Source organism: Melozone crissalis, unplaced genomic scaffold, assembly GCF_028551555.1.
Source record: "Melozone crissalis strain CALT ecotype California unplaced genomic scaffold, PUWL_Pcris_2 ptg000023l_1, whole genome shotgun sequence".
Lineage (NCBI taxonomy): Eukaryota > Metazoa > Chordata > Aves > Passeriformes > Passerellidae > Melozone > Melozone crissalis.
The window spans coordinates 19,869,950-19,883,255 of NW_026535801.1; the positions used below are offsets into that span (position 1 = coordinate 19,869,950).

The 13,306-nt window shown below is 37.0% G+C and overlaps 1 protein-coding gene across 4 annotated transcripts in view; it reads left to right on the plus strand.

The window, feature by feature from the left end:
• Positions 1–9,144, plus strand: part of LNPK (lunapark, ER junction formation factor) — a 48,837-nt gene extending 39,693 nt beyond the window's left edge. For 2 of the 4 annotated variants that reach the window (XM_054277911.1, XM_054277912.1), the window contains exon 13: positions 1,796–2,757. In XM_054277911.1, the coding sequence (XP_054133886.1) occupies positions 1,796–1,992 (197 nt within the window). In that variant the 3' untranslated portion in view covers positions 1,993–2,757. Of the gene's footprint in view, positions 1–1,795; positions 2,758–8,444 lie in introns of those variants that run through there. The other 2 variants (XR_008483117.1, XR_008483118.1) reach the window with 2 other exon arrangements.
• Positions 9,145–13,306: the final 4,162 nt, after the last annotated feature.

Sequence of the window (13,306 nt, forward strand, 5' to 3'; positions counted from 1 at the left end):
TGCTGAGCTGTGTGGTGCAGGCAGGGATTCCATCCAAAAGAACCTTGAGAGGCTGGGGAGGTGGGACTGTGAACCTCATAAAGTTCAACAAGGCCATGTCTAAGGTCCTGCATCTGGATCAAGGCAATCCCAAGCACAAGTACAGGCTGAGCGGAGAATGAATTGAGAGCAGCCCTGAGGAGAAGGATGTGAGGATGTTGGTTGGCAAGAATCTTAGCATGACCTGGCAATGTGTGATTGCAGCCCAGAAAGCCAACCATGTCCTGCCATTGTATTTGGCATCACATATGTTTAATTTTTTTCCCTTTTTCTTCATTATTAGGCTATTCTGATTTTAACCTAGGGGTTTAACTTTTACTGTTATTCTTCTTCCCATCCCACCAGGGTGGCAGGAGGGTGGGTGGGGAGTAAGCAAGTGTCTGGTCTGCAACCCAGTTGCAGGCTGGGTTAAACCACAACAGGCCCCTGGCATAAGAAGGACATTCTCCTTTTGGAGCAAGTCTGGAAGAGGGCCACAAACAGGGTCAGAGGGCTGGAGCACCTGTCCTGTGATGACAGGCTGAGAGGGTTGGAGCTCTGCAGCCTGGAGAAGAGAAAGCTTTGGGGAGACCATAGAGTGCCTTCCAGGATCTAGCGGGGCTCAAGAAAGGTGGAGAGGGACATGATCCAAGGGCATGTAGTGATAGGACAAGGCAGAATGGATAGGAACTGAAAGAGTAGGTTTAGATGAGGTATTGGGAAGAAATTTTTCACTGTGAAGAGGGATGAGACACTGTAACAGGCTGCCCAGAGAGGCTGTGGCTGCCCCATCCCTGGAAGGATGGGGCTTTGAGCAACTTGGTCTAGGGGAAGGTTGGAATCAGATTGATCTTTAAGGTTGCTTCTAACCCAAACCACTCTATGGAATTAGAAACATTTGATAAGGCTAACATTTTTGAGCTATAACTTCGCATCAATTTTGCATACTGTTCCCCGTCACAGTATGCAGTAATACTGCGCAGTACTGAGTAATACTGGTCAATAAATCAACTGCCATCAGCAATACCATTCTACAGTACCTTTGTGTCATTTAGTGCAACACTACATTCAGTTTTTCAGTGCTTATGCTTATTTCAAAACATGACTCTTACTTTTCTTATGCTACTGAAGTCTTGCTGGGAAGCTAGAATATACTTCTTTAGAGGCAGTACTTAAAATAAATGTTTTTGATTTTAAAAATATGCTGTTATCAAAGAAACTCCCACCCGAGATGAAGAGTAAGTATACTCACTCCTGTGCAACTGTCCTACACCACCCCAGGGAAGACAGAATATGCAATAATTTTCATTTGCTGGTTTGATATATTTGGTTTTTCTTCCCCTGATTATCAGACTCCTTATGTTTAAAGTAATTTCAATCTAGAAGAATGTTTTAGTTTGTGTACAGATTGAACTATTATAAAAAAAAGTTCATCAGCTGGTGAAATATATTACCAAAGACAAAGAAACTGAATTGCCATAGTTTTTTTTAACATCTCACTTTAGTAAAAAAGTTCAGAAGGCTTCTGTTGAGGATGAACATATGCAAGTGATACCTTAGTGACAGCTAAGCTCTTTTCCATAGTATTTCTTCCCTTAAATTTTAATTGTTTTACATGTGACCGTCTTAGAAAAACCAAAGCTTTTATGGCTTGAGAATGTCATTCAGTTACTAGTCAAAACCTGTATGCAATTGCAGAATGTCTAATTTCTTTTTAATAATATTAGCTGCCTCTTAATTTCTGCAAATGGCTATTTTGTCATTTTTCTTTTCATAGAATCTGAAGATGATGGGGCCCAGCTCGTTGAGACGAATGACACAGATGATAAAGCGCCAAGTTCTGAGCATCTAAATGATAAGCTAGCTGAAGAAGTCGAAAAAGAAGAAGCAGAAAACATTTCAACTACTCAAGAGGCTATTTCAGAGTATACTTCAGCTGAACAAAGTGAAGAATCTTTAATAAAAGCAGAATAAAATACTTCAAGTGCCTTCTGTAGCTAGTTTTTAGCTTTGTTCATGCCTGTTGTTACTATTCAGGTGAGCTTTTTTTAATGGTACAACTTAAAAATCTTGCTTGGGCTTAAACTGCCTCAACTGCCACAGTGTGTCAAAGCTATGTGTAGAAGTGGGTATTGTAAATTCAGCATGTCTCTTTAAGTTAACACATAGAATGTGTAGTTGGTTGAAGTCTAACAGTTGTAGCCCTTGTTCAGTTTGCATATTGAAAAACTTCAAAGTACAAGCTTTGCTAAGGGTGACTTACAATTTGACATCTCTCTAGCTGTCACACATTAAGAGCAATTACTGATGGCAATTGACCTAGTAGGTTTGGTCTAGTGAACTAAAGATGCTTTGTAATGCTGCCCTGTTCAAATGGATTGAGTACACGTTTAATACACAGATGTTTACAAGCTACAGTGTCATCCAACATTTGGCTTAAGCATATGGAAATGTCAATGCAGTGGTGTTAATATTATTCATTGTCTAACTTCTTAACAGAATTCAGTTAAATGGCACTTGGATAAATGGCATCTCCTTTGGTGTTTGCGTTGCAGATGAACCAGAGGCACCTACATGCAAAACTGTTTTGTGTTTACATGAAATATAAGAAGTCTCTGCACTTGATTGTACTTGAATACAAAGCACTATTTATACCTGTACTATAATGACAAGATATAAGTGAATTTTGTGCCTTTTGTGTATTTTGTTAAAGGAAAATAAAGACATCTAGCAGCAATACTTGCTTTGTGATTCCTAAAACTGAAGAGAATTAATGTTCTGCTGTATGCAGCTAATCTACAGTCACTTTGTGCAAGTTCAGAAGGAATGTGCCACCTTAAAAGGAGCATGTCTATTTGTAGCTGAGGTGGCTTTGACAGGATAGAAATAGATCCCTGATGAAAAGGGGAAGTGCATGTGCATTTGCCAAAAGGCTTTTCTAACTGTACCTAGAGATAGTTGATACTATTTAATGTTACACTTGCAATGAATATTTGCTGCTGGATTACTGAAAATGTAATTTTTTAAATTGCATTGCTTTTTAAGATAAGGACATTTGTTACACATTTCCTGTTAAATGTAACAGCTGGGATCCTGGATTGGAAGTTTTCTGGTGTCTGTGAGGTACCTAAGTCAATCAGATTTTTTTAGAAATAAATGCTGAACATATGTGACTTGGTCGATTTAGTAATATTTTCGATAAAAGTTTTATTTTGTACAGTGTTGTGTACCTCACTACAGGGAGAGGCAAATTTCAAAACCATTTTTAATCTAATGTCTTGGTTCCAAAGGGAAATGATTTTTACACTGTAAAGATAATAAAATCCCTCAATCTTAGTAGTTTGAGAGTCCTCTACAAGAAAAGCATGTTTCTCAATGTGACCTTAGTATCCATGTCTTTATACAACACATAATTATTACATGAACAACAGCGATTAATTTTCTTTCTCAACTGCATGCTTTATGTTCTGATTCTTTGGGGATAGTTTAGAAGCTCAGCCTCGCATCAGTCAGAAACAAGTGTGGTCTCTGTTTAGATTAAGAAGGAATTTTTTTCTGTTTCACTATATTAATTGCAGTTAATATTTTATTTAGTAGTCTTAATAGACAGAATGTAGGCATGTGATTAAAGGAGTACTCATAGGTGTTTGTCTGTATTTACATGAACAATTAGCAAATGGGTATTTTATGTGTGACTGTCTTAGTTGGGAAAACAAAGAAAACAGTCTCTCTTCAGGACATGTCTTACAGTATGAGAAAAGCATGGGGCACAAAGTGATAGGGGAATTAATTTTTTAACCTTGAGAGAATATATTTTAGATTACACAATTTATTTTAAATGGAAACAATTTTGCCTGAAAGGTGGCAAAGCTTACTTATTTTTTTGTAAGTTGCTAATCTCTACACTGCATTTTGTGCCTCACTGATTTATCTGCTTAAAGGCTTATTTCTTTGGAGAGAAAACAAATGACAGACCATGTGAGTAATTCAGCATAGTAAATTGTTGGATATACTTACATTATGAGTGCTAAAAAGAAGTAAAATTTGATATCCTGATCCATCATATGGGAGATGAAGGCATGAATTACGGTCAGTTCAGAACTTAAGGTTACTCTAGGCACAGATATTACTTCCTTTTAAAAATGTGCATCTGAAGTGTCTGGTCTTTTGTAGAGTAATTTCAGGTCCTTTCCATGACAAGCAGTGGCTGAGTTGTAATGCATGTAAATTTCTATAGAATTGACTGAGAAAACTTGATATTGGACCTACATATTAAAAATGTTTTAGCCTGGAACATGTATATTTTCTTATGTCCTGCTTTTGCCAAAGAAACTGATGTTTTTAGGATTTTGGGAGTATGAACTTTTTTGTGAAAAAGGAGCCCTAGTATTTGGAGAGGTTGGGGTGGGGAATTATTTCTCCCAGGATTCTTAAATGTGACATGAGAAACTTTCCATAGAAGTGATTGGTACTTTTTGTTTAATATATGACTGAATATATCAAATTTATCAAGTAGAGACGGTCAACCTGATGTGAAAAAAAATACTTTTTAGAATGTGAAAAACCTGCTTTGTGACCTAAAAATACCTACAACCTTTGAGCACAGGAAGATTTAGCTCTGTTTTAAGTGCATGATAGAATTGTCCTAAAATACTTTCATACTTAAAAAAAAGTGTATGAGCAGTTGTTTTCATTAACTGCTTCAGAAGGCTTGAAGATTATGTAAAGGATGTCCTAGAATTTTGGTAGAGAAAAAAAAATCTATTTTTAACTTTCTAGTTTTTCAGGGTTTTAAAGCCCTCTAGTAAATGAGGGCACAGGGTTAATCAGTGGGTGAATTCAGGCTCATGATGCATATGACCATTATGGACTGAGCTGTTCTCATTTTACAGTAAGCATTCACATGTTACTCCTGCCAAGTGTGGGTGCCCAGTCCTGATACCAATATGGGAAGAGGATTCTGTTTCTGCAGCAGTTGCTTCTTGGCTTCTGTGTACTGTAACTGTGGCAATAGTAAAAGGCCCCTGTCCAAGAGGAATTAAATCCAAAACCAGCTGTAAATGAACAGCAGTAGCCACTCTTAGTCATGTCTTTGTAACACCAAAAAAACCTTGGAAGTAGGAGTGTGTAATCAAAAAAAGTACAGCAATTGTTGTATTTGGCTCTTAAGAATGAGGAAATGGAAGAAAGTAGAGGGAAATAAAGAAATACTGTGGTTCCATATTTTGTGGTCTTCTGACTTCTTGGCATGTACTCATACCTCAATTTTTTCAGAAATACTGAGATTTCTCACAGGGCTAGGCTTCTACAATGTCATAGGAGCCCCCTTTCTTTCTGTGGCCAGGATGAAAAGCAAAATTGAGTGGGATTGTGAAGTAATACTTAGCAAGCTTATTGATGTAGTGTTTTTATTGACTCTGGAATATTATGGCTAACTGTAGAAATGTCCTTTATTCACTTATAGTTTATAAACTGGGGAGGAGTTATCTTGGCTGTGTAAAAACTGTCACAAAAGACAAATAAGTGTTTTAGTTAAAAATAAATTGAAATGAGGTGGTCACATTTACATTTTACTTTAGAAGTGAGTTAAAAAGGCAATAATATTTTGAATTCTAATACTTCTTGTAAAGAAGAACGCAATTGATTTTTCTTGGACCATTGGAATTATAACATTAGGTGGATTCTTGGTATGGTGATTTCTCAAGAAATCTGTTTAGCTTCCATGCAGGAAAGAGACGCTCCCAAGGAATGGAAAATGAAGGTAATGCAAAAGTTGATGGTTTAGGAATGGTCTAGAGATTATCAAAAGCAAGTAACTAAGGGTGGGTATGGTTGCCTTGAGGTTAAGAAGATTGAACCCCATGTGTTGCACGAGTAGAAGCCAATGGAAGGACTTAATAATGGAGTGAAACAGTTGGGGGAGAGAAGGGATAGTGTTTTTTTTCTTTTAGAACCAAGGCTTAATCAAGAGATAAAGATGAGCTTGAAGAGATTTTTTCAGAAAATGTGGTAGGATTTGGCTGTTACCACATGGCAGTACATAACTCAGGTTACTATCATGTTCCTATGTCAGAAATAATAAGGATGGAATTGACAAGGAATCTTATTAGAGAATTTTGTTTGCTTTTTAGAGTTAATTCCAGAATAAACATATGACAATAACTTGGTAGAAAAAAGCTGTCTAGCTGTTATGAGAGACTTAGGAATTTTTTTAACCTTCAAAGGCTAGGGAGAAACACTTCTTTGTTGGTATGTGGTTCTGAACTTAGCAATATTTGTGCACTCGTGGTTTTGTGGTGCTGGAGGACTGAGAAGGTGTGGGGAAACTTTCATTATTCAGTAGCTAAGTCTGCTATTAAAAACTTTACAAAAAATAAAGGCTTTTTCAGTCTAAACACGTTCAGTACAGGAGTACTGGATGTAAAGAAAGTTTTAAATAAGCTTACTTCTCCTTAGTAAATAAGTTACTTCTCCTTATTTACTCTGCTACTGGAATGAGGTTTTGTTAGGTATTCTACAATGAGGAAAACTGTGGGATAAGGGATGTCCTGTCTGTGAATGTTGCACCAGAACAATAACGTTGAAAATTCATTTTGTTTCTTTGGCAAATAATAATTTGACCAGTTCCCTGAGTATTCTCAATCAAAATCTTTAGGCCTTCATTTCCTTCCATGTCTTACAGACTATTTTTGGTTTAGTTTGGTTTTTTTTCCCTTAATCTCTCTTAAGAGGTTCTTTCCTGTCTAGTCATGTGGTTAAAAGTTAATGCCTCAGATGTCAGCATCTCATGTTTCAGTTCCCTTCTAGAATTGGTAAAATGCAGCCCTGTCCAGATTTCTGGTGTAGCGAGCCTCTGAAGGAGACTGTACAGAACACATATCCTTAATACTGGCTAATTTAAAAAAAGGCTGCAGATACATCAAGTGCATAGACATTAGGAGGAGAGTAAGTTTTCCAGGAATAAAGACTGGAAGTTTGAAAGTTTTTAATAGTTTGGGCAAATAGCCTTGCAAGAGGGATTAGATTTAAAATGAGAGGGCAATAAAAGATTGGTCCATGACTGGTAGATTGTGTTTGATTGATGGCATGTGATTTCTGATAATTGCTTAAGAATGTGTATGATGGCAGTATATGGGTGACAGAGATTTTTGGAGGCTGTCAGAAAGTTTTGATTCACTGACAGGAAAATGTATGTGGAATGATTACTGGTCTTTGGCAGTGCTCCTCTCTTCCATGGTGTGGTCTTTAGGTGGAATTCATATGTCTCAGGTTTGTGGAAGGTGTTGAAGGCAAGGAATTACAGCTGGTGGGGTTGACTGGCTCCAGATCCTGGTGTGTAGTCATGCACCAATGTTTCTGTCAGAGGACAGACTGTAAACTTCCATCAGAAATGTGTCCTAGTTGAGCTTGTCTGGTAGTCTGAAATTCAGTGCACTTCCTGCTTTGGATTCTTGGCCTTTGTACAAGAAGAATGGCATCCTGAGTAGGTGGGAATTCTAGCCTTGGGTTTTTACTAGATATTTTTTTACAAAGCATTATCTAAATAGGATAAGCTCCAATGGTGTTTAACAATGGCAACTGCTACCCCCCAGCATTTAAAAAAATAAGAAATGGAGTTGTCCCTTAAGATTGCAAGTCTCAAGGAATTTGACTTCACCATTGCTTCTGATTTGTGGGCCTCTCTGGGGTCTCGTCAGGTCACATTCAATCTTTTCTCTGAAAGAATAACGATTCTGTGATTCTATGAAGAATAAGACCTAGAGAGGTATATGATAGGCAGGATAGTGAGAAGAGCTTTAAAATGAAATGTATTGATTATACAATAATTTGTTCCCAAACCATGGGGTTTTGAGATTAAAGCAAACACTTGGAAGATTGTCAGTAGATTATTTAACTTTGCAACAGTGAAAAATCTAAAGCACTGTATCATAATATAACTTTCAAGGTTGCATAAAATCAATTTGATCATGACTTAAATTTTTGGGTAGAAGGGGATGTCGTGACCAAGTCTTGTAATACTGGTTATTTCTCACAGTAGTCACTGTGGGAATAAACCTATTTCAGGACTGCCACTGTAGGTACCTAGCACTGTACTGCCAGGATTTTCAGTGAACAATTACAAATGTTTTTCAGGAGCACCTGAAAGCCTTCATAAGCCTTTGCCACTGTGAAATCATGTATTCTCCTCTTGTGTGACAAAAATAATTTGCAAAAGGGAGATTGCAACCGCCAGAGAAGAATACACGCAGCAAAATCCCAAGATAATCAGATATAGGAGAAAATAAGGGGTGCAGATACTGGAGAGCTGACAATTTTGGGTGTTCAATTTGTAAATTCAAAGTCATCTCTAAATTTGTAAACTTATATTGAAATAATCATTCTTTCTCTCTTTCTCTCTCCATTTTGCTGCCGCATTGAAAACAGAGAAGCTGGATTTGTAGAAAGCTCAAGCAACAAAGACCTTCCAGCTCTTCTCACGTGGTCTGCCCTCTAATTCCTTGCATCACTTCAAGGAGTTCTGCTCAGTTGATGAAACTTAATTTTTGACTTGTTCAGCAATCAAAAACATTTTACAAAACCACCAAGAAAATTCCTTTTTAAGAAAACTGTTTTGAATTGTGTTTTAAAGAAAATGTGAAAGTTATTTCTTTAGGAATGTTTGTACTTGCATTTTTTGTATAGTGAGCTTTTATTTAAACAGGAGTACCTGTATATTTATAGATGCTATTGTTGTAATAGCCTTGTTGCATTAGTAAAGGGTATGCTTGTTTATGTACTATAAATATTATCTTTAATCAGAAATATTATCTTTAATCATTCTAATCCTAGATGTAGCCTTGACTATACATCACCTGCAGTTGAAATTCCATTAAAATCAATGGCAAAAACATTAATTAGTGTGAATTCTTAGGCTCTAACAGACTTCCTGAAATGTCTGTCTTAGCTTTTCTGCTTGTAATTGAGAAAATATTTGAACTTGTGCTCCCCTTTTGAAATTTACTATTTTACCAAATGAAGCAAATTTTAAAGCATATCAAATGAAATTGCATAGTTTGTTATTTGAATATATGCTGTCTTTGCTGTGTATCTAACTTCTTGAGGAAAAAACTGATCATGAAAAAGCTATTTATTTGCCTGAGCTTAATTGATGATTTGAGGTGATAATTCTGTTTAATAGTTCCTTCTGTGCTGGCTGTACTGAATCAACTCGAGTTTTGTAGTTATCTGGGTGTTTTTGAGGACTCCATATGTTACCAAACAAGGATGAGGGAGCCCCTGCCTCTTTAATGCAGCCTCTGCCCTCCGGTTGGACTGGCATATGTAGGAGAAGAAAGTTGTTCAAGGTTGAGTAATTTCTGATAGGACCAATTTGTCTGTGCTACAGCCAATTGTGAGAACTCCTGGCTCATGGCATGAGCAGCCAGCTCTCCACCCTCAAAGGTCAGCCTGGCACAGGGCTGCAAAATTTTGTGTGTGCTGAGGTAGAGGCAGGAAAACCTGCCTTGACTCAGGATTGAAAATATGTGGCAGCTTCAGAGAGAATTGTGGAGTTGTGAAGGTGCTGACTTTGGCCCACGATTCCATAGACGTTTCAGGGTGGGTATTGCAGCTTTTATTGTATCTAAATGGTGATTTATGTCCTTATTCCTCCATTATTGTCCACAAGGTACTGCCCTGTGTCACAGGCCTGTATTACCTAGTTTTTTCAGACTGTTTCATTTTCATTAGCACAGCTGCTTTAGCTTGTGATCAGTGTACTGCACCTCATTGATAATCTAAGAGGGTATTAGAGGCACAGAAGTGACGCGTAACCCTGTCAGTCTGGCTTGATTGACCCCTTCCAAAACATGGGTTCGTTTTTTTTTTTTTAAATGCAAGTTAGCCTGCATCCATTTTCACACAGATTCCAGGCAGTTTAAAGGTTGGTCAGATTCGAATATTGCTCTTTCAAATTTGATAATGTATGAGTACAGAACTGTGACCTTTGATACATAGTAATACATCAACATGACACGAGCAGTAAGTGCAGCAATTACCTTTACTACACTTCAGATTGTGTTTTAGTTCTCATCTTGCATGCAATTATTTCAGGAAAAAAGGAATGCCTTTAAGTTAAATATTTTTTGCAAATAGCATAAGTGCAGAAATTAATCTCTGGGGACTTTCTGATTTACAGGTAAATGTTTTCAAATGAATCTTGGCTTTTAAATTATCATTGTTTTAGTGGTAGAAAGAAGCCTGGTGCCATTGGCTTTTAAAATACTTTTATTTTCTGAAAGAGTTTCTTTAAACATTTTTGTTGTGTTCTAATGTAATCTAAGTTTCATATTCTAATTTATGGCCAAAGCTTGATACTGCAGGCAGTTGACATGTCACTGTGTTCATGTTGCTCCCATGATAATGCTCACGAGTTGGTTATGTGCATGGTAATAATGCAAGTTTACATGCTTTTAGGTGCCTTTCAGAACATCAGAGCATCTCAGACGTGCATCACATACTGATTTAAGAGGCTGTTTTTAGGTGCCCCAGCAATGTTTCATCTTTTTTCTGAGCAGATCAGGATGCGTTTGGTTTATTTCCAGATGTTCTTTCTCACTTGTTGTTATAAATTATTTGGATAATGATAGTGCACAAGCACTACCTGGTAGTGCTATAAAAACACAAATCAGTACTCTTGCCAAAGAGCATAAGGCCTTGAGAGGACTGATAGCGGTTGCGGCTTCTGTTCTGTGAGCTAAGAATCAGAATAAAATTACTGTGTCATTCTGGGCAAGCAATTGAATAACCATTGGATGATGACTGTCAGTTTGTCTGTCACAACCTAAACTCAAAGGGATAATTTGAAGTAGGACTTCATGTTCTTGTAAAATACCTGGCTCCTCAGCAGCCAAGCACTGAGGGGTGTTGGCATGCCGAAGTTAGGCACTGAACTTTAATTCAGGAGCTGGGGAAGTGCTTATTTTGTTCTATATTGAGGTGAAATCAACACCTTTTGGAATGGCATTCTTTAAACTGTCAAAAATGTACACCCCTAGTCCCCAAAACCATTTGGTCATTCTGGGGCGCAGGAGGCAGGCTGATGTGGAATAGGGACTGAAAGGAGCCACTCTCTTCCAAACCTACCATGAGCAGAGGGTGCTTTTGCTAGGCTGGCCTTGTCTTTTAATTCCTGCCTGTAGGCTGCTCACTTCCTGTAGGTGTGCACTTGTTATAGATTGGTAAAACTGAAAGCTTTTCTAATGCAATGGAAGGAAGGGTGTCTTTTTTTGCTCACTATTTTCTAGCAAGTAGCTATTGAGGTGTTGTTTGTCCCCAGGGAGTAAAATCAAAACAAATTTATTAGATCACCATAGAACTTGCTCCTAAGCAGGGTCTTGACCATACAAATTGTTTTGCAAAGCCACAAGGAAGGTGCTACCTGGGGACAATGTGCAACCGTGGTTCTGCTTTGTTTCTTGTTGCTTTTGCCCTGTGCCACTTAAGGGCACTTGGGCCCTTAATTCCTTTAAAATATGCAAAAAAGTAGAGGGTTTTTTTACTGACATTAAATTTTAAATGTTAACAGCCAGTAGTAACTTACTTTGGGAAAAAACTACCCAGTCCACTTTTCTGCAGTGTTTTCCATTAAAAAATGTAAATACTGTATATGTGGAAGTCTTGGGTCTATGCTGCTGACTTAGCAGGTGATGACAGCTCAGTGGGGAAGTTTGTTTTTCAGCTGGGGCTCCATGTTTGTAGAAAGTTCTTTAGGCTGAAAGACTGCCCTTGTGCAGGTAGGTGACTCTGGGTAGAGAAGTGAATTTGTTACTTGACTACAAGTAATAAGGGGATAACAATGGCAACTACTCATTGCGTGTTATTATTTGTTGCTTGTTATTTGCTCATTCTGAGTTTATTATTTCTGGTAACAACTCTGGCTTCTTTAGTTTTCTATATTGTATATTATTAACCACTTTTTAAAAAAGAGCTGACAACACTGGTATTCCCCAACAGTAGGATCTTTTTGGTAGTATCTATAAAATATTTCCTTTCATATTTTAGAGAAAGGGGTGAAGGTAATATTTTTTCCATGATTCATACTATAGCAGTATGACTAGGAATATTTATTTTTCAGAAATGTTAGGATTTTTGTTTGTTTCAGCTATTTGCCTAGATCTATGTGATTTTGGAGCTTTTTAAAAATGGTGAATGATAGCCTGGTTGCAGAATGTATTTTCTTTTTAAGGCTTATCTTAAAAGACAAAACCTAGCAGGTTGCGATAGTAAAATCCCCCTGGAAGGAATTGGTTGAATTATTGAAGAAATGGTGGGGAGCTGAAATTATGGACACTTAATGGAAAGTACTTGGCTAAGACTGTGCACAACATCTTGTGAATACTCCTGATACATCATAATAAGGCATTATGTTTGTCTAGTCATGAAGTCTGATCTATTTCATTTTAAATCTCAGATTGTGAGATTAATCTCTGATTCTGAGTAAGTGTAATGATTCTGAGAGCTGGAATATTGTTTGCCATTGTGAACAGTGCTGAAGGAGTCTCAGAATGTATAACGTAATAGATGCAATTTTGTTTGATTTTTTTCCCCTAGGCCAATTTAATTTTGATTTATTTGCCTCATTAACCCAGGAATTCAGAAAATGGAATGCTACCTGAGTGAGGTATTATTAACACTAGTGAAATATCTTCAAATTCACTTCATGCTTATAAATTAGTCTTTTGAAAGCATTTTAAAGGCATAATGATGCTGTAGTGAAAATGTACAGCATCATTTAAAAATTGCAAAATGCTTATTTGATTTCAGAAATAAGACTTGGTCACCTGACTTAAATATATACTGATCTATTATTTATGCTTTGAAAATAGAGCTGATAAAAAGCATAAATGTTCTTGATATTATATTTTGTCATATCTAGCTAAAAAGATTGAAATCCAGAGAAACAATTTTCTGAAGAAATGAAATAGTATGCCCTCCTGAACCCCTGGGGAAAATAGCCTCTCTGTTTGCTCAGAATTCGAAGCAGTAAAACAGTATAAGTAAAACAGACAGCCCATGTCACATTCCTATTTGTACAGTCTGGAATGATGTTTTAAAAACATTTTCTAGTTATTTTTGATAAATAAATGGTACAAATAACATCTGCAAACCAACCCTGCTGATGTAAGATTTTTCAGATCAGATTTGTTTGTCAGTGAAAGTTCAGAAAATTGCCTTGCAGAACTTAAGTTGTATAACTCCCAAAAATATGCATACCAAATGTGTAAGAACATATTTTGTTGTCTTTTGC